The sequence below is a fragment of the Acipenser ruthenus genome, chromosome 28 (assembly GCF_902713425.1).
Source record: "Acipenser ruthenus chromosome 28, fAciRut3.2 maternal haplotype, whole genome shotgun sequence".
Taxonomy (NCBI): Eukaryota; Metazoa; Chordata; class Actinopteri; order Acipenseriformes; family Acipenseridae; genus Acipenser; species Acipenser ruthenus.
This window is the reverse complement of record NC_081216.1, coordinates 26,131,925-26,152,091: the sequence shown is the minus strand read 5'-3', so window position 1 is coordinate 26,152,091 and position 20,167 is coordinate 26,131,925. Positions and strand designations below refer to the sequence as shown.

At 36.4% G+C, this 20,167-nt stretch overlaps 1 protein-coding gene across 1 annotated transcript; it reads left to right on the top strand.

Annotated features, from left to right (window-relative positions):
* The first annotated feature begins 1,563 nt into the window (after positions 1-1,563).
* On the top strand, positions 1,564-19,515 carry LOC117434552 (cleavage stimulation factor subunit 3). The gene is made up of 21 exons (XM_034057115.3): positions 1,564-1,788; positions 3,379-3,480; positions 3,642-3,737; positions 13,109-13,141; positions 13,568-13,665; positions 13,980-14,046; positions 14,136-14,170; positions 14,246-14,372; positions 14,530-14,607; positions 14,826-14,988; positions 15,369-15,478; positions 15,642-15,758; positions 15,898-15,972; positions 16,288-16,431; positions 16,643-16,745; positions 17,004-17,073; positions 17,354-17,549; positions 17,858-18,011; positions 18,350-18,444; positions 18,711-18,771; positions 19,100-19,515. The coding sequence occupies exons 1-21, from the start codon at positions 1,762-1,764 to the stop codon at positions 19,300-19,302; spliced, it is 2,154 nt and encodes a 717-aa protein (XP_033913006.1). The 5' UTR covers positions 1,564-1,761; the 3' UTR covers positions 19,303-19,515.
* The last annotated feature ends 652 nt before the right edge of the window (positions 19,516-20,167 follow it).

The window sequence follows — 20,167 nt, the reverse complement described above, 5'->3', positions numbered from 1 at the left end:
TGTGAGCTTCTTGTCTGCACAGCAGCTTTTTATTCGGCCTTGCCTGTGGCAGCACTTTACAGCATGTTGTCTCTATGTGACACCTTCTGTTTTCACACCCAAATAGCACAAGCAAAAGATTATAGTTCTCAATGCTTGTGCTTTATTGTAGATATTGTATTGTTTCAGTTGAAATGCTTTGTTTTTTTGTTGGTTTTTCTTTTTTCACCAACTCCAAGGGGACAGTTCAAAACACTAGAAATCTTTTTGGAAACAACTTATTCAGTCTTAACAAGCACCAATCCTCCCCACCAATGAATTGTGTACAAATGAGGAGAGCCATACACCTTATCTGGGATTTTATATACCTGCTGGATGCTAAATAAGAGCTCAGTAAATATGTTCCAGAATTGTAAGAGGTCAATAAATATGTTCCAGAATTGTAAGAGGTCAGCAAGTATGTTCCAGAATTGTAAGAGGTCAGTAAATATGTTCCAGAATTGTAAGAGGTCAGTAAATATTTTCCAGAATTGTTGCTGTAGGATAGTCTTGTGTTTTTCATGTTTTCAACCAGTTAAACTGATCCTGGATCAGTGAATACAATCTACCTGGAGCATAACAAGCCAACTAATGAGCTCAGCAAATAACATGACCTGTTAGGACCTGTGCCACTGTGAGCTCGGGGCTCTGCTAGCTTAGACTGTTTGTCTAATACCAAGCCTCTACCAGCACGCCTAAAGAGATCGCCCTCTACCTGCCTGAAATCAAACGACAATCCCCTTACATCCGACATACGTGAGCTGAATGCAATGGAATTACACTTTCGCTGGCTTAATGTATTACGTGAGGCAGATAAAGACACAGGAACAAAAATTATGGGTTTATGTTGTTGAGGGGCACACCATTAATACTATGCAACTGTTAATAGTCTTTTGTTTTTATCTGGGAACATGGCCAGCATGCATTTCCATTGGGACAATGTGTTTTATCCCGTGCAGACACATGCACATCCTCATGATCCCATAATAAGTGCAAGGTTATGGAGAAATGAATTCTGAAACTTCTACAGGAAGATAGGAGTGTGAAATAAAGTGGTGAAGATTGGTGCAAAATCAATAGTTATCGTGTTCACCATGTGTGTGTGACAGACTGTTAAATCGTTAAATGAAATGTATAATACACATTTTAGTCATAATAGCTACTGTACTTTATAGAACACTGATTCTATCCATGTAACGGTTTAAATGTAGATGCGTGACAGGCGTGGACTACGTGTGTATTTCAGAATAAAGTAAATGGAGCAAAAATGTATTATATAAAAAGCTGTCTAATAATAGTCAAAATAAATGTATCGAATCAAGTAATTGAAATCTACCATGAAGAATAACATAATATTTGAAACGAAGCAGAGAAGACATTCAAAATATCCATGCGAATGATGAGTTTCACCTTTACTTTAGAAACATTACTTTTTTTTTTTTTTCAACTTTTCTAAATGGAATGTGTGTTGGGTTAGGGTTTACCTGCCTGCAATTTACCTGCCTGCAGTACAAATTAACTGCCGTTAGGTGGCGCTCATATGCACGAGGCGCTGCTACAAGGAGGCGGTTGGTGACGCCATGTTAGCAGAGGTGCAAAGGGATACAGCATAGAAGGGAGAGCGAGAGAGAGAGGATAATTAAGCACGCAAAATTAGTTTTATTATTTTTTATTTTTATATTTTAAAACAAACACATCACGGAACCTCTTTCTTGCTAATATCCTGTTTAAAATCAAGTAACCATGGCAGCAGAAGGAACAGCAGACCTGGTAAGTCTTTTTAAAATCTGTTAGCTACACACACAGGCTACAGTTTTTCAGTGGGGCTGAGGCCTACACACCCAGTTCATAGATGGCAAATATCTTTATATTCCTAAAAAACTGGTATTCATTTATCAAATTTATGAACAAGCGCTGGCTATTTCGTAGGCATTGTGTTCGTTTTTTAGCGGTTTAGGTGGTTGCATTCGTTTTTGTGTTGTTTGAAAGAAAGAAAGAAAAATGGCGGGGGGTACCGTAGCTAGATTTGGAAGGTTGTGTTCAAACGTTGCGGATAGTACACAACGATTTAATTTCAGCTTGCAGAAAAATATCTGCGATGTGGTTTGTTCCCTTTTCTATTCCCCATTCTCTCTCTCCCCCCCCCCCCCAGGATTTCAGCAGTTTTGTTTGTTTTTTTTGGGTTTTTTGCGGTAAAATTGAGGCGTGGGTGGATTGTGAAAGAAACACTGCATCATGGTTTATCAACCATGTTTTCCACACATAAAGAACTAATTAGTGGTGAAACCGTGCGGACTAGTAGTGTTTGTTGAAGGTGACAAGATTATACAAAACTATAACGACAATGTTAAGATTTCTTACACGCGCTCACTTTTTATATAAACTCCTGTCATCCCTTGTTTTGAATGCGCTGCCTGCTGTACTGTTTACACGCATCACATGCGTAATGCATGTTCACAATTGAAAATAACTCCCTAATGCACCTCTGCAGTTACATAACTGTGTTTTGTCCCCTGTATATTTGTTTGGGGTTGTATTTTACTGATAACAAAGTCGTGTTTTTCTTCTGTAGTCGTCACATTAAACCCACAGGTTGTAAATCACTAAACTCGAGTTATTAACTTATCTCCAGTAATACTACTGTGTGTGTGTGTGTGTGTGTATATATATATTTGTGTGTGTGTTTGGTGGGGGTCTTTTCTTTACACATGGATATTAGTTTGAATTTTCATTCTACAGACAGGTGGTCTTTATTACAGGTTGACAGTAATGTAAAGAACATATTTGTCAGCTTCGGACAAGAATGGAATATATTTACAGGGGTCTATGCTTGACCATTTAGTAAAAGCTTGCATATCACGATTCATATATTTTAGTTCAATTCAATGTATGTGTTAAGTACTGTACTGCGGGCACATAACTACAGCACACCACTTAACCCCCAAACCCCTGTATCCTAACTGACTGGAGTCTAAAACTCCTTAAATCCTTCTAAATTGGGACTGAATTGTGATTAAATTGCAACAAGAACATGTTTTGCTATGAAAAGGAACATATTATCAAGGGGATTTAGTTGCGATACGTATTGCTTGCAGAAAAACGTTAACATGTAGTACAATATGCTAAATGCATTTGTTTAACCAGTGTTCATATAACCTGAGCACCCAGTATTGGAGAAATGGATGGCAGCGCAGCTTTTGTGCATAATTAGGCAATTTTGAGTAGAAAAAACATGCATGCATAGATGAATGGGGTTGTTGAAAACATTATTTACAAAAGTTTTAATATAGTATGCATGTAGTCTTTTTTTTTTTTCTTCTAATGCACTGTATTACATTAATTGTGTTTTATAACTTCCAGGCAGTGGAGTATATTCCAGAGAAGGTGAAGAAAGCCGAAAAGAAGCTGGAAGAAAATCCTTATGACCTTGACGCTTGGAGCATTCTGATACGAGAGGCACAGGTTTAGTGACACAGGATTACGTTTCCTTATAATGGGGGGGTGGGGTTCTATTAGGTTGTGTTGGGTTTGGTGGTTCTACACCAATATGTACAAATTGATATTACTATTTGCAACTTTTGTTAATAATGTAAATGATGTTTTAAATGGTTTATACTTTTTAGAACCAACCTATAGACAAAGCAAGGAAGACCTATGAGCGACTTGTTGCCCAGTTCCCAAGTTCTGGCAGATTCTGGAAACTATTCATTGAAGCAGAGGTTAATATGTTTATATTATTTCACATATGTGTGCGTGTGTATCTGTGAATTTCACACCATGAAGGTACTCTTAAACAAAATAACCACCTTTAGGTTTCCCCTTTTCATACAGTATAATCGGGGAATATTAACTGCTTTTCTTTTTTACAGCATCACACTGTAAATGTGGTCCAAGGAATATATTTTTCCTATTGGTACAATTGCATGTTGGATCTGCAACAGCATTAAAACTATTTTAATGGCATTGGAGTGCTTTAGCCTTTTATTTACTTGTTGTGTCAATTTATTGCCTCCTGTGTGATTTCTTTGAGCTCTTAATTTATTTTGTGTTCATGTGAATGGTGCTAAATTCAATTAGTTTCTCTTGTAGCGGGAAACTAAATTCATTAATACTGTGTTATTTTTGAAGTAATTGTATTTGTAATTGCATTTGTAGAAAAAAAGTATTTCAGATTCTGCCAAAAGCAGATTTCAGGTTCTGCTCCCCCCCCCCCCCCCCCCCCCCCCACAAAAAATGAAATGTATTTTGGATAATTTAGTTTGTTACATTGAGTCCTAAAGGGGTGAAAACAATCCAGGCGGAATTTATAAATTAGTTTAGATTTTGTATTTATTTTATTATGTTGCACTTTGTACAGTCATCGCCTGTAATAAACAGCACAATCATTTGAGTATAAATAAGTCACCCGTTTAAATATGCATTCCGCCTAATACAAACCAAAATAAATCACATTGGTTACACTTGCAGTGAATGTGTAGTTAGCACATAAGCAGGTCGGTGACTACATTACTCCTTCATTATTTCACCATAGTGACTTGCATATAAAGAAAATGTGAAATATTGTGGGTAATTGTTTCCTTGCACAGTGAAGTGTAGAACAAATGTTTAATTTACTGTCATTGTGGCCTAACCATGAATGATCAGATCATGAAACTAAAAGGGAGCACTGTCCATGAGAACTTTGATGTAACTGGTAATAAATAAATTTCCTGATGGGTAGGAAAACTTCCGAGTGATAGTTCAGTTTGTGGCTCTTACAGTTGATCTACACTTTACTGTGCAAGGAAACAATTCATTCAGGTCCGTTCATGTAATCTGCTTTTATTCATAATTGACAGACCTAGTGGCGTCTTTTCAAGTCCCTTGATGGACTATTCCATAATTTATATGTACGTATATGTGTTTTTTTTTTTTTTTTAATATTTTACCAGCTAATTGTCCAAAACAAAATACTGCTATTTTATTGAGCTTTATTAAGAGGAGTATGGTCCTTCCCAGAAAAATTAAGAGGAAAACCAAGAATGATTGAACCAACCGGTAAGGGCCCCCCTCCCCCTTTTTTACATTTTTTTTTGTTATCAAAGCTATGACCCTGTGTAGCTGGGTCTGATTTGTTCCTCATACATCACTTATAGTCAAATGTATGATGTTTTTGCACACCAAATTGTACAGATACTAATAGTCAGCTTAAAGAGTGAGTACAAATGGTAAATCTTAAACATACTGAAGTAGTTATGGGTGGCTTTTCATACAAATTACCAGTTGCAAACAATATACATATGGCTTCTGATTTTCAGTGTTTTACCCAGACCTTTCAATGCTCATTTTTAAAAATTAAATTGATACCTGTTAAGCCATTCGTGTATCCCGATCACAACTGAGAAAAGTGTTAATAGTAAAATGAATAGTAACTAACATGTTACAATCTTGTTTGTGTTCTGCTTGTAAGTGAAAAATGAATGCTTGGCCCATTTACAAACCCATTTTTAAGCCCCTTTCACACTGGCACTCCTACCTGGGTTCTGGTTACCTGGATCACAATCCTGCGTAGTATGAAACTACTTCCATGGGTCGTGGCCAGGTCCCAGCGACCCACCTTAGGATGCGCGTCGACACGCTTTGACCCGGGTTGAGCGAGACAAAATGCAAGATGGCCATTCGTGAGCCGACGCAATAACAAACAGCCAAACCGGTGTGATGGTTTCACTTCCGCAAGGAATATTTCTGTTTATTGTTTGAGGCACAGCATGAGCCAGAATGCAGCAGGGATGTAGAAACATTTGCTCTAATCAACATTTGGGCTGACGGTTCAATCCAGACACTTGGATGGAAGCGTCTGTAACAAGCTGCTTCCAGGGCACTGATGCGCGCACATTATGCACTCCGTCTATCACCCATGTCAACCCTGCTTTATCAAAAGCAGTGTGAAATTATTTACCCGACCTGCTTGACACCGGTTCCTGACCCTGGTCGGTTCTGACCCGGGTAGAGAATGCCAGTGTGAAAGGGGCTTAAGTTGTTTTTTTTTTCATTGTCAATGTTACTATTAACATGTTAATCAAAAGTGGAATTGGTCAAGCTTGACATTAATGTAAGGGAATTGTTTTAAAAAAAATCTTCTAAACTTGACCAGAGTATAAGCAGTGCTTTCCAGCACTATAAATGTTAATATTTTAAATAAATTGATTGTGACTGCATGCCACAAGAAAATAAGATCATACTTAAAACATACACTTTGGACTAATGTAGAAATATGTTTGTGGCAGACCACAACTGGAAAATGGAACGCAAGTTTCAAGTTCCTAATTTATGGTAAGTACAGTATTAGACCACTGCTGTATATTTGTGTGCACATTTACTTAGTAGTAACTTGTATTTAACGTTCGCTGTAATTGTCCGCGCCAAATAAATTGAATAAAACCATAGTTAATTTGATTGTATGTGGAAGAGAATTGTGACTGATTTTTTTTTAAGTTTATAATTCTGTTCAAAAGTAAAAAGTATCATAACCTTGATACGTTCAAGTTTCACTTGCACAGCCGTTTACAGCAGATTTACAAATCAGTAATTTGTATATCTGGTGTAAAACTTATTAAATAAAGTCAAGTTTGCACTGATGAGGACACTTGCTGAAATATGTGTCAGCTTGACTTTTCTGAAGTTCTACCATATTTTTTTATTTAATGTTTTCAAAGTTATGAATGAGATCTGTTGTAAAAAGAGGTAAAGTTAAATCTTCAATTAGACAGCAGTATATGATAGTAAAGTTGAATTTTTTTTTTTTGTAGCCCTGATCACTTTCACATGTGGTTAATTTGATCTGAATCAACTCTGATAAAGATGAATAACACTTGTCTTGATTTGGTGTTAATTCTGATGCATTTTGGATGTTTCACAAATATTTTAAATGAACCGTTGAAATAAATCATATGTCGAAGGGAATAGAATATTCCACTCCCTACTCTGTCAGCATAAAATTGCAAATTTATTACAACATTCTTATAGACTTAATTAGGATAATTTGGCATTTTACAACCACATTAAAATGCACACATATCCTTTCTACAAAAAGTGTTTTGTGTTAAGTTAGCAAACTGCATTCATTTGTATTTGCAAGATAATAGATGTGAATATTCAAGCATAACACTGACGCTCATTAATATTACATTAGTTATTTTACAAATGCTGATGGCTAATTTATATTACAAAATCTCTTGATCACAGCTATATCCCATGTGTCCAGAAATACAATGTGACGCAAGCTTTGTTTGGTATTTTTAAACAAGAAAATCAATTTTGTAATTGATACACAGGGCAGTGCAGTGCCATGACAGTCAGTTGGATGCGTGCTTTGGTGTGGTGTGTCGCATGTAAAATGTTGCACATTATAGGTGTCCCCAATGGTGGGTGTATAGTGAAGGTCCTGTACCCAAATGTAGAGCCCATTGCAATTTAACATATCGAAACGACTTAACCAGTTGTCATCAAACTTGGTAATAAAATTGACAATTTGTTATTAAGTATTGGTCTGTCCATCTGCTTGTCACAGTTATATTGTGGTTATATGTTCGCAATTATTTTAATTACCTGAAGGTGCTATGACATCATATCTGGTAGTTTCTCCTGCTGGGAAAACTATCCCCAGTGGATATTGTAGAGGGGCACTTGCATGTCACAATTTAGAAACCACTTAATACAATTTTGATCATTTATATTGTATATTCACTTACCTAACATATCTTCAAAATAGTGAGATGGGGAAAGTAATTGCAGTCCAATTTATAGTATAAAAAAAAGTGCAGCATGTGTTTTGAAAGTTTCTGGTTAGCTCCTCCTGTTTGTTATTTCTCCTCCCTGAAATGGTACATTAATGGCTGTATTTAACCCTAATAGTGCATGTTTAGTCTCCTTGCTCCTTCTGCCTTCAAACAGCTTTATCTTTAAAGACAAATATAAAATTGTAGTCCAGCATTTTGGACTTTGATTACTGGCGCTTTAGGAAAATTAGATTTCCATTGTTTCATGTATGCAATTGTGTTCCAGAGCTGTAATCGAGTGACTTGATTTTTGTTTTACTGCACAAGAAGTACCAGTATATAAATGTAGCTAATCAGTTCCATTGCTAGTATAAACGGTGTGTATGTGTTTTGAAATGAAAGTAGATTTGGGTTTGTAAAATAAAAAAGTGCTTGGCAGAACTCTACTGTGTGTTTTTATACATTTGTCTGTTCGTTGCACCCCAGCATTTCCATTATGTTGAAATCTTTTCGCTTTAGTCACTACAGTTTTCTAACTAATAACACATTTGAAATGTCTTCCAGAAATATGAAAAAGGTCCTTAAATGACCTGTTTTAATGTTACGTCAGTGCTGCTTTTGGAATGGCTTACATTGATACTGGCATGTCAGCACTGTAATGTAGGATAACGTGATTGACTGAGTGGAACAAGAAGCCCTTTTAGATTGTGGTTTTGTAGCTTGTAGAAAATGCTGACACCTGCTCAGTTAGATTTTTATACACATTTGCCAGTATATATATTGACTTATCCTGTGAGTTGTTTGAAATACTATGGAATTCTAAAATAGGTGCCTGAACTGGAATACAATGACTATTACAGAGCCTGTTTATAGTGAACATTAGATGGTGACCTTCACAATAGCTGAATAACAAAGCAGTTAAAAGCTGTTGCCTTAATCAAAACTGTTGGGATTTCTGGTGACATTTCTGCCAAATTTGAATGAAGTCCCAATGAAAGTTGAATGGTCTATTTCATTGTTTTTAAAGATATCAGGTATCCTACCCGAAGAACTGAGAAATCAGAATTCCTTTTATTGTACAACTTTAGCCACATTTTTTTATACCCAGTTTGAAATGCCTAATTCAAATGCTGCCTCAATGCTGCCACCCACTTGCTAATCATGAGGACTGACCACAGCTGGAACAGAGGTCCCCTACTGATCTTTTAATCCCTTGTTTTTTTACCTGCCGATCCTAAGCAAGACCCAGCATGTCCCATCCCGGCGAGTGTCTGTCTGGCCTCGTTGGGCATCTGACCAGTATGGGTCACTGAAGTGTAATGAGGTTAACTATCCCCAGCCAATTTCCCTCCCTAACCCTGCGGGAGCTTGATGGGCAATACCACGCACCCTGTAGGCCCTCATCCAAGTATAGCAACTTACTGTGAATGGGAGTCAAGCCAGCGGTCTCCTGTTTGCACGACTTACCCTGTACTACATGTAATAGTGCTTTTAATAGCCAAGCTGCTTGGAGGCCCTTCCCCACATATCTTCACACTGATGAGCTAAGTAGGGGATGGAGGTCATTGTGATATTAGGGGACAAACTGGTAAATTAGGGGGCTGTGAAAGAAAATTGGAGTAGAACATCCGATTTGGATCAAATTTTGTACAGTTATACAGTTGGGTACAAGCTTGATTCCTATTGGTTTTCAAGGTCATGGCTGCCATCTTTTTCCAAGGCCTTGTTCTAAGCTGTTATTTCACTCAAGACAACTATATATGTCTTTTATAAACATGCATCATAGGATGGCTCCATTAACTGGGCAGGCTGCCTAAAAAAAAAAAAAAAAAGGCAGCGAAGAGTATCTTAGAGAGAACACTAAATTTAGTATAAGCAATATTGCAGGTAGGTACTGTGGGTGTTTTTTTTTTTTTTTTTTTTTTTTTTATGGAGGATAATTGGGTGTAGATGTGTAACGTTTTGTTATGTATCGATTAATGATATCTTGTATTCTAGTTAAGGTTTGTATCATGATACCAGACCAATAGCACAACATAGCTCGTACTGTAGTTCACCAAATGGTTTTTGAATGAAGGTGTGTTTTACATTTGGTATGAATACATTCTGTAATTTCCCATTACATTTTTGTCTTAACAAAGTGATTCATCATTAAATGACCACCATTTGATTATGCATCATAGAAGTAGCTGATGCAGATCATTACATGGACCGTGAATCGAATCACAACCTGCATATTGTGATACCATTGCATTGCATCGTTTCATTTCTAATTGGATATTCAGGTCTATACCATGAATGTGCTTTCACCTCCTTTGTCATCTTTACTGCATTTAAGTGCCTTCACACTGGATTACTTTGCTTATCAGCGCAGTGGATACATGTGACACAGCGGCACTTTCTATCCTCTGTCAGACTTATGTGTGCTGTATTCGAACCAGTCCAACTGAATTTGTCTAATATACCCAGAATCTTGCCTTAAACCTGTATAACTGGTGATAGTTTCACATTCTGATTATTTTATTAACTCTGTAGCCCCGATTTTATATATTTGTTTTTTTTGGGATAAAGGAAAACATAAAACAAACTAATTAAAGAAGACAAACGTGGTCAGTGACACTATAAAGATGTTCTGTATCAATAGATATGTTTTTAGTACAGATAATTAAGCACCACTGAGCTTTTTGTTTTTTGTAAGTCCACTGCTGCCAGTATTTCAACTGCTACGATCTAAAATCATATGGCCTGGGATTTAATATTTTCAATGTTGTGGAAACTTTGGGCAATCTAGTGGTTTCTTTTACCTGTGACATAATTGCTGTTGTAATGTGGTCATGTGACTTTTTCATCGCTTCAGACACTGCCAAGTGTAAAGCTGCACTGTCAAAGCCTCATATCTTCATTTGTTTCACATTTCCACTGCCAAATAAAGATAGTGACAGCACATTTGGTACAGAGCTGAATTCTATTGTTCTCTGAAAAAAGTTCCATACAGGTAATATCCTCTAAAACATTCTGTGCCACTGCCACATTGTTTTAACCTCTGTCCACATCAATGATTCAGATCACGCACTCTCACATATCCATTAAACATTTGAAATGGATTTCCATTAAGTTATGCCCCAGTGGATGCTTTATTTTGATTAAAAAATTTTAAAAAAATCTGGTTCTGTCAACATTTCATAAGATTTTAGACTTATTATTTCACATTGTATTGTGTTTCTTGAACCCCTTGAATTCTCTATAGATTTTATACCATATTGCATTTTATGCACCCTGTTTTTGAGCACATTTTTTTAATTACACTGGTATTTGCACATTCTTTATACTGTTTGAAGGCAGTCTGCTGCATTTATAAAGAGAGAGCACTGAAAGTTTAACCCTGATATATAATTGTAATACTTCAGTGCACAGTGCTGTGTAAACATTTAGACCACCCAAGGAGAAACTCGTGTGTAATGTATCATACACTTATACTCTATGTAAATTAATTTACATTTTATTTTTAATTGTAACTGGCCTCAGTAAAGAATGTGGCCATTGCATTAGTAAGACCCTTTGGCAGGAACCCCATTCGATGCATTGTGCAAATCCAGAATTACCAAGTTCTTTCTACAAATAGTCAAATTGGACTGAAATGTGGCCCAATCATTGTTCTGCCATCTGTACCTGGCAACAACCATAATGTCCGGGTGCAGTACTTGCGTGAGGCTTTTGTAATGATACACAATAATACAAATTCATCCTGCTTGATCAGCACCTGAATCAGGTGTTTTTCTGAAGTGATCCATAATAGTACTGGATAGTTTTTAAATGTCAAATAAAGTTGCATGATGTATTTTAAAGTTGCCTAGTTTTTAAATATGCTTTGAAGTTTTTCTTGAAGGAAATAAATAAAAATAGTAAAAAAAATAAAACAAGCAGCAGTTGAGGCTACAATTTTGATTTGATTGTTTTATTCACACTTTACACAATGCGTTTACTGTTATCTGCACTCTACATATCATCATCCATATGCTCTACTGATAGTCCTATGCAAATGTCCCCGGTCCCATCTCTGTAATTCTTGTAATGATAGTCATGCTCTTTGTAATTAATTCCCCTTTGCTGTTGTTGCTGCTGTGATTTTATGTAAATGCAATCAAAATATTTCAAAGGGGCTAAGTTTTTATTCTTGAAAATAAAGATCTGGGAATTCCTATTAATAAACCTTTGATTTGTTTTTCTTAAGTATAAAAAAAGCAATATACCATTTTATTATTGCTTGGCACTTTAAGAGAATAGTGGAAATACTGCTTTAACAAGACTAAAACTAAATAACCATTGAACTAATTTGTCAGATTAATAAGGTGTGGTTTACTTTGGTCCATCTAATAAAGCGTTTCATGACAGATAACATACCTATTTTCCACTGTAGAAGAATGCACAGAGAGAGAGAGCAATGCTCATTTACAAAAAGGCATTTTAAACCGCCTACCACTAGCAAATGTCATACTGGGACATCTAAATCTCTGGGATGATGCAGCGTGTGCAGCACACTAATCTGTTTTATGAAGTCATTGTTCTGGAATGAGTAAAACCATTGGAGCAAACTAAACACGAGGATCTGATAACCATGCAATAACAGAATTCTCAAAATTATGCCCCTGCCACCCCACAAAGCTTATCTATAAAATATGGTTAATTTCTGTGTAATGCAAAAACCCTAAATTCAATTCAGGTAGACAGTTCTGTGTTAGTAAATCAGGTATACATTTGGTGGTGTTATGTGTCACAAAATCTGTTTGCATAATTCAAAATGAACTATACAGTCTTGTGGAATACAAGCTTTATGGTATTTGTTTGAGCTTTTTCATATATACTTATTTTGTATAAATTATCATGGGAACCTGAAACAGGCATAAAAAAAATGTACTAAGCACTTCCATCAGTAGTACACTGCTCTGTTTAGAAGTGAAATTGTTTTTAAAGTCTTACGTAGCCAAGTTTGAAATAGACGTAAATGATTGATTCCAAGATTACTTTAAAAGCCCATTCAAGCAGATTTTAAAGTGACTGTAATGCAAGGTAGTTGACAATATCTAAAGCTGTTCTTGATACACGTGCACAAAAGTACAGTATATTAGTAATTTGGGGGAAGGTGATAAACAGTTTGTTTGTGTGTGTGAATTCAAATTAGTAATGGAAGTTTAAGATGCACTTCATTACCTGTTTTGGTGTGAAATTCACATGATTAATCTGTGTGTGTGTTTGTCATGTTTTCAAAAATATATATTTTTGTAAGGGTAGATTTGAAATTAACATTGTATATATTTGTATTTTTTTTTTTTCAGATTAAGGCAAAAAACTATGACAAGGTTGAAAAGGTGAGCACTGAATCCAGAGGGCCTGCTTTGAAGTGGCAAACAAATGAACTCTGAAAGATGTGCTTTTACAGTGCATGATGGGACCTGTTCTGAACAGGTGTTAAAGGCATCAGTATGCAGCAAAGGCTCTGCAGATAATCTAACAAATCGCACACATCTAGAAGTAAATCAGACTGAAACAAATGCTTGCTGTGTATTGAGTGGAGAGTTGCTTCTTGGTACCCGTGTAATCAGATCACATAGGTAGGATTCATTCAGGATTACAGTTTTAATATTGCCACGCTGATGTCTTTTATGGTGAATGCCTGCATACTCTCAGCACTGTGAATGATGCACCTTTGCTAGAATTCTAGACCAGAACTCCATACATTCAGAAATGTAGGTCATATGTTCTTAACTGTTATGTTTGTTTCTGTTTTCTTACAGCTGTTTCAAAGGTGTCTCATGAAAGTGTTGCATATTGATCTATGGAAATGCTACCTATCATATGTTCGAGAAACCAAAGGCAAACTTCCTACTTACAAGTAAGTATTTCCAAAAACAATTATTTTTTCAGATTTAAAAAAGAAGCAGAACTTGAGGCTTTGATTTAATTAGTACAGTGCTCCCCTTTTTATAAGGCTGCCCGTTATACTGCGGAACAGGTTATAAGGCAGTATGGTCACGGCTCCCATTTGCCCCACAATGCCATTACACTAACACTAGTATTCTCGTTTATAAGGCGGAACACAAACAGCACGGTCTCTTAACTATGGCTCCCGACTACAGCGTAACACAGTATTTTGTTTTTGTCTTTCTATGTAATGGATTTTTTAAAATCTGCACCTGTTTGTTTCAGAGAAAAAATGGCACAGGCATATGATTTTGCTTTGGATAAAATTGGCATGGAGATCATGTCCTATCAGGTAATTAAAGCAAAGTATTTTTGTCTTCATTTTAACAGGTGCTGTTATAAATGTACTTCTGCATTAAATGCCTGTCCTCTGTTTTTCAGATATGGGTTGACTACATCAATTTTTTAAAAGGAGTGTAAGTATCAAAGCACTTGATCATTTCTCTTAATTATTGGTTTATCGGACTGAATTGTATTTTTTTTTTTTTTAGTGAAGCTGTGGGATCCTATGCAGAGAATCAGAGAATTACAGCCGTTCGTAGAGTGTACCAGAGAGGCTGTGTGAATCCCATGATTAACATTGAACAGCTGTGGAGAGACTACAACAAATATGAAGAGGTAAAGAACCATGTCTAAATTACAGCAAATGTTTGCTAAGCATTCTGCAATCATTACACAAATGACCAGTAATTGGTCTCTTATTGGGAATACATGGGAAAAGACAACTTGTATGTTTTGTAATACTGGAATGCAGCTTTGTTTGTTTGTTTCATAGGGCATTAATGTTCACCTGGCTAAGAAAATGATTGAAGACCGCAGTCGAGACTACATGAATGCCAGAAGAGTAGCAAAGGTAAGGAGCATTTTATTTTTCCAGTGAGTGTGTCTTCAAAACACACAGACTCTTAAATCTATTTATGGATCAAAATACATTGCTATCATTCACGTTTTCTTAAGTATTTCAGAAAAAGGGAGAGTCTGTTTTTCTTCCTAGGTTGACGGGCATGTTGTTTAGGAAGATGTATGTGACTAGATGCAAGATGGTATTAATTGGGTTTTAATTTCTTGCAGGAATATGAAACGGTTATGAAGGGCCTGGATCGAAACGCACCATCTGTGCCTCCTCAGAATTCCCCACAAGAGGCTCAGCAGGTTGAGATGTGGAAGAAGTACATTCAGTGGGAGAAGAGCAACCCTCTTCGGACCGAGGACCAAACACTCATCACAAAAAGAGGTGCGAACAGTGAAACAAACACAGGACTGGTCCAAGCTGTAAGACTGATAATTTGCTTAATCAGACCTTTTTAATTATTTTTAGCTCTCAAACAGTTGCAGAGTTCAAGTTACTTATAAAATATTTAGCTAACTTGAAAACTGTTTAGGAGCTGAAAACAAGTAAAAAGGTCTAATTAAGCAAATTATCAGTTCAATTAAGGGTATAGTCCAGTGACTGAGAGCTCAGTTGGAATGAAAAGCAGCAGACACAGGGGGTCCCATGGACCGAGTTTGCGAACCCCTGGTTTACAGTAAAGCTTTCTCTGTTTTAATGAAGTTAGTCCTGGGATCCTTGTTGAAATATGACACGTTCATTATGCTGTTTTATTTGTCTTGCAGTAATGTTTGCCTATGAACAGTGCCTGCTGGTGTTGGGACATCATCCTGATATTTGGTACGAAGCAGCTCAGTACCTGGAGCAATCCAGCAAGCTGCTAGCAGAAAAGGGGGTGTGTGGATTTAATTGAACTTTTTCATGGTCTAATAACTGGGATTGCAAATCCTTGTCTGTCGCCACCTACTGCACACATGAAAAATAAAATGAAACTATTCAATGATTTGTTTATTTTATGTTTGTTTATTTTGTATGTTCGTATTTGTATCTCTTCACAGGATATGAACAATGCTAAGCTGTTCAGTGACGAAGCTGCAAACATTTATGAGAGAGCTATCAGCACTTTGTTAAAGAAAAACATGTTGCTCTACTTTTCCTTTGCAGACTATGAAGAGGTAAGTGTCACTGTACACTGGAGATAAATGTGGACTCCACTCCTCGGCCCCTCTGTGGTAGTCTTTATTCATGGTTCTTTACAGATGCACAATGTTGTCAACTCTGGAGGCTGATTCTTCTCATACTTTTATCATTCAGAGTCGCATGAAATATGAAAAGGTGCACAGCATATACAACCGCCTCGTGGCAGTAGAAGACATCGATCCAACATTGGTAAGATTTCATTTTGCATGTACCGCTGGAATGTGTTACAAAACTCTCCTCTCGTTTATGTGCCACTGATTCTGAAGTTTCCTGCAGTGGTCAGAAGTACAGCATTTAAAAGTTTGATAGGCACTCTGGTAAATTTGATATAGTGCATATTGCAGAGACTGATCTTGATGATTAACTTGGTATCTAATTTGAGGACGTTTGCTATACCACACTTTTTTATTTTAATTTTTTTTAAAAAATTATATGGCACAAAACATTGCTCGGTATGATAGGCTTCATATAACCCCCCCTCCTGCTTTTTTATTTTTAAAAAAGGTCTACATCCAATATATGAAGTTTGCGAGGCGAGCAGAAGGTATCAAGTCTGGTAGAATAATATTCAAGAAAGCAAGAGAGGATCTTCGAACCCGTCATCATGTCTATGTGTCTGCTGCACTGATGGAGTACTACTGTAGTAAGGTAAATTCACTTGAACATTTTACACTTAAGGTCTTTGTAAAAAAAAAAAAAAAAAGTAAATAAAGCGGATGATTTATGCTGCCTGTAAACTTGTTTTAAAAAGTGTGAGCGGTTTTCAAATTGAAAGAGCGCTGAGAATGTTAGTTAGCTCTTGTTTTAGGTTGCGTGGTTCTATTTTTTTTTTTGTTTTGTTTTTGTTTTTATTCTTTAGGACAAATCGGTGGCTTTCAAGATCTTTGAGTTAGGTTTGAAGAAATATGGAGACATTCCAGAGTATATATTGGCATATATTGAGTATCTGTCTCACCTCAATGGTAAGTGTACAACCGTTTTATGAGAATGTACCATTTTAAAAGATGTGATTTGTATAATTTTCTGTTGCGCCACACAAGGGTACATTCCAATATCAAAAATGTTATTAGAGCAAACTGTAAATGAGAAGTGATGCATAGCTTTCATTACAGACTGTAAATGTACAGTAGAAAATCTGACAGACGAAATCCGCCTGGATGAAGGTGGTCAGTTAACATACTAATTTTATTTATTTATTGGTTTGCTTTGTTTTTTTATAGAGGATAATAATACCAGAGTTTTGTTTGAGCGTGTTTTAACATCCGGAAGCTTGTCACCTGAGAAATCTGGGTAAGTGTTTTGAATTGCATTTATTGATTTATTATATATTGAATGAAGGCAGAGGTGATGTTTCGCAGATCCACATGACATTCATGATTATATATTGAATGAAGGCAGAGGTGATGTTTCGCAGATCCACATGACATTCATGATTATATATTGAATGAAGGCTGAGGTGATGTTTCTCAGATCCACATGACTTATTCATTATTATATATTGAATGAAGGCAGAGTGTGATGTTTCGCAGCTCCACATGCTTGACATTGAACCTTTTTGTTTGATATGCAGAGAAATCTGGGCCCGCTTTTTGGCGTTTGAGAGCAACATTGGAGATCTAGCCAGTATCTTGAAGGTGGAAAGGAGGAGGTTTACAGCCTTTAAGGAGGAGTATGAAGGGAAGGAAACTGCATTGCTAGTAGACAGATACAAGTTCATGGACCTCTACCCCTGCTCTTCCAGTGAACTGAAAGCTCTTGGTTACAAGGTGTGTACTTTGCAGACTTGATTCTGCTTCTAGCTCTTATTCTCATTGACAGACATGGAAATGTATATTTTCACTACTACCGGTATTTCTTTCTTTGTTAAAGGATGCAAGTTAAATTTTTTTTCTACACTGAGCTCGCATTTAGGATACTGTATGACATAGTTTGTATAAGCACGTTGGAATTCTCATTGACCTTTTTGGTGGATTTTGATTCATTTTGGGTTTTTGCAACTGGTGTTACAAACCCAGATACCGGGCTAAATGCTGTAAACGAGTATCTCCAAATGAAGACTTCTGATTCATTACAGGATGCCTCTCGTGCCAAACTAGCCACTATGATTCAAGAAACTGTAGTGGCTCCTTCCGTTACACCAGCGCTCAAGGATGAAGCGGATAGAAAGCCTGAATATCCAAAGCCAGACACAAACCAGATGATACCATTCCAGCCAAGGCATTTGGCACGTAAGTTTCATTTCAAAAGGTCTTGTAATTTTACTGGTGCTTGTCGGTTCCGGTATATGTGGCCCGCCTTATAATTTTTTTTTGTTTGAAATATTTTTAGATAGTGAGTATTGGATAGTGTATCTGATAGCAAAAATTATCATGCTTGCAGTCTTTCCTGTAACATCATTCATAAATGACTTACTGGTAAATCAAAAAGATACATCATGCAAAGGAAGCCATTGCAAAAACAATGTCTGATATAAATTACACACATGCTGCTGTACAGAAGAGTATCCGTCACCCTTAAATGCCATTTGAGAAATAAACCACATTTTCTTTTTTTTTTCTTCCCCTAGCTCCGGGGCTTCATCCTGTACCAGGTGGTGTGTTCCCTGTGCCTCCTGCTGCGGTGTTTCTAATGAAGCTACTGCCACCTCCACCATGCTTCATGGTCAGTTACATCCAGTGAGCTAGAAAAACACTTGCTAATATTTTGACCAAATCAAGAAGGCTCATGGGGGACTGGCATTGTGTGATCCTGTGCTATCAATTGAATCTTTAATCTAACTTTATCCAGTTGTAAGACTCTGTGTTGGGCTATCATGGGGAAATCATGAAAACAAAGGATTACTGTTGAAGTATAACATTACCTTTGGAAGAAAAGCTGTAACATGTTGTGGAAAATGAATAAAGCTGTGCTTTTGTTTTTACCTTCAGGGACCTTTTGTGCAGGTTGAAGAACTCATGGAGAGTTTCAGAAGATGTAAACTGCCAGAAAGTAAGTCCTTTCAACTGTCAAAAATAAATGTGGGATATTAATGCAGTCTTGTTTTTGAATATTTGTCTTAAGTAGTTTATGATGAATGAACAGATTTTCAGTCTGACTTGAAGATGCTTTAAGTGCAGTTATATTAAAAAATGCAGTCTTCAATCTACCACCCAGGCTGGTTGAATATTTATTTAAACATTTGATCACTTATTTGATTTATGGATTACCATACAGTTATTTATTCTTTTTTTTTTAACTGTTTATTCTGCTTGAACAATCTCAATACAAATGTTCAACTGTTCTAAACCATTTGTCTTAACCTTTCCCTTTGCTTTAGCTGTGGATGCAGCAGTGGAAATCATCACTGGCAGGCAGCCTGAATTGGCTACAGAGGGAAACGGACCTATAGAGAATAATGCCATGGTTAACAAAGCTATGAAGAGACCAAACACTGACTCTGATGATGAAGAGGAAAAGGGGGCCATAGCTCCCCCCGTACACGACATCTACAGAGCCCGACAACAGAAGAGAATCCGATGAACCCCACAGCTGGGAACCTATTTCTGTGAAAGACTCCTGGGTGCTGAGACATCATCCTCTCTCACGGTGTGCTATAAGACTGTGATTGATCCTGGGGTTTCAAAAAAACAAGATTGTGCCTCTTGCTAAAGCAAACGGTTCCACCGAGGAAGAGATGCACAAGACGCATTTTGTGTAAGAATATACAATTATTATTATTTTTTTTTTTTAAAGCTACAGGTAAGAACATAAATTCAGCTTCATTCTTGTATGCTGTTTGATGCATCTAAAGTCTTGTGTTTTTTGTTTCATCGGTTTTATTTTAAAAACTGGGTGGCTTATACTGTATAAAGTTTTTTAATTACATACCGTAATTCAACACACTGTTCTAGTTTCATTATGTATGGCAACATTGATTCATTCTGTTTTGTAGTCCAAAGGAGTAAACAAATCCTTCAAATAAAAAAAAAAAAGAAAAACAAATGTTTGGTAGTATTTTATTTGTTTAAAGCTGCTGTGTTTTTTTTTTTTTGTTTTGTTTTTTCTCACAATTACACAAAGCCACATTAGGAGTTATTTATGCACGAAGTAAAAATGCTCAAATCATACACTCCACCTACATTGTAGATGAGCAATCTATCAAACTTTCTATGCACCTTGGATCAACCTTGGTATGTGCAAATGAAGACATATAATGGCACACAGTGCCCATGTTAGAATATAGTTTCTCTTTTCAAAATACATTTGAAAAGCGATGCTACACCTTTTGAAAATACTATAATTTAAAACATATTTAATAATTCTTAAGACATTCAATACATTTTCTGAATAAAACACAATTGCAATTAACTCATTTGTGGACAAAAGAAAATTAAAATAAATAGCA

What these genes read in the sequence shown, in the direction of transcription:
- LOC117434552 (XM_034057115.3), top strand. Translation starts at nt 1,762, where the DNA reads ATGGCAGCAGAAGGAACAGCAGACCTG. An exon ending in TTCTGATACGAGAGGCACAG is followed by an intron (nt 3,481 to 3,641) that starts GTTTAGTGACAC and finishes TATACTTTTTAG; the next exon opens with AACCAACCTATAGACAAAGC. An exon ending in ATCAATTTTTTAAAAGGAGT is followed by an intron (nt 14,171 to 14,245) that starts GTAAGTATCAAA and finishes TTTTTTTTTTAG; the next exon opens with TGAAGCTGTGGGATCCTATG.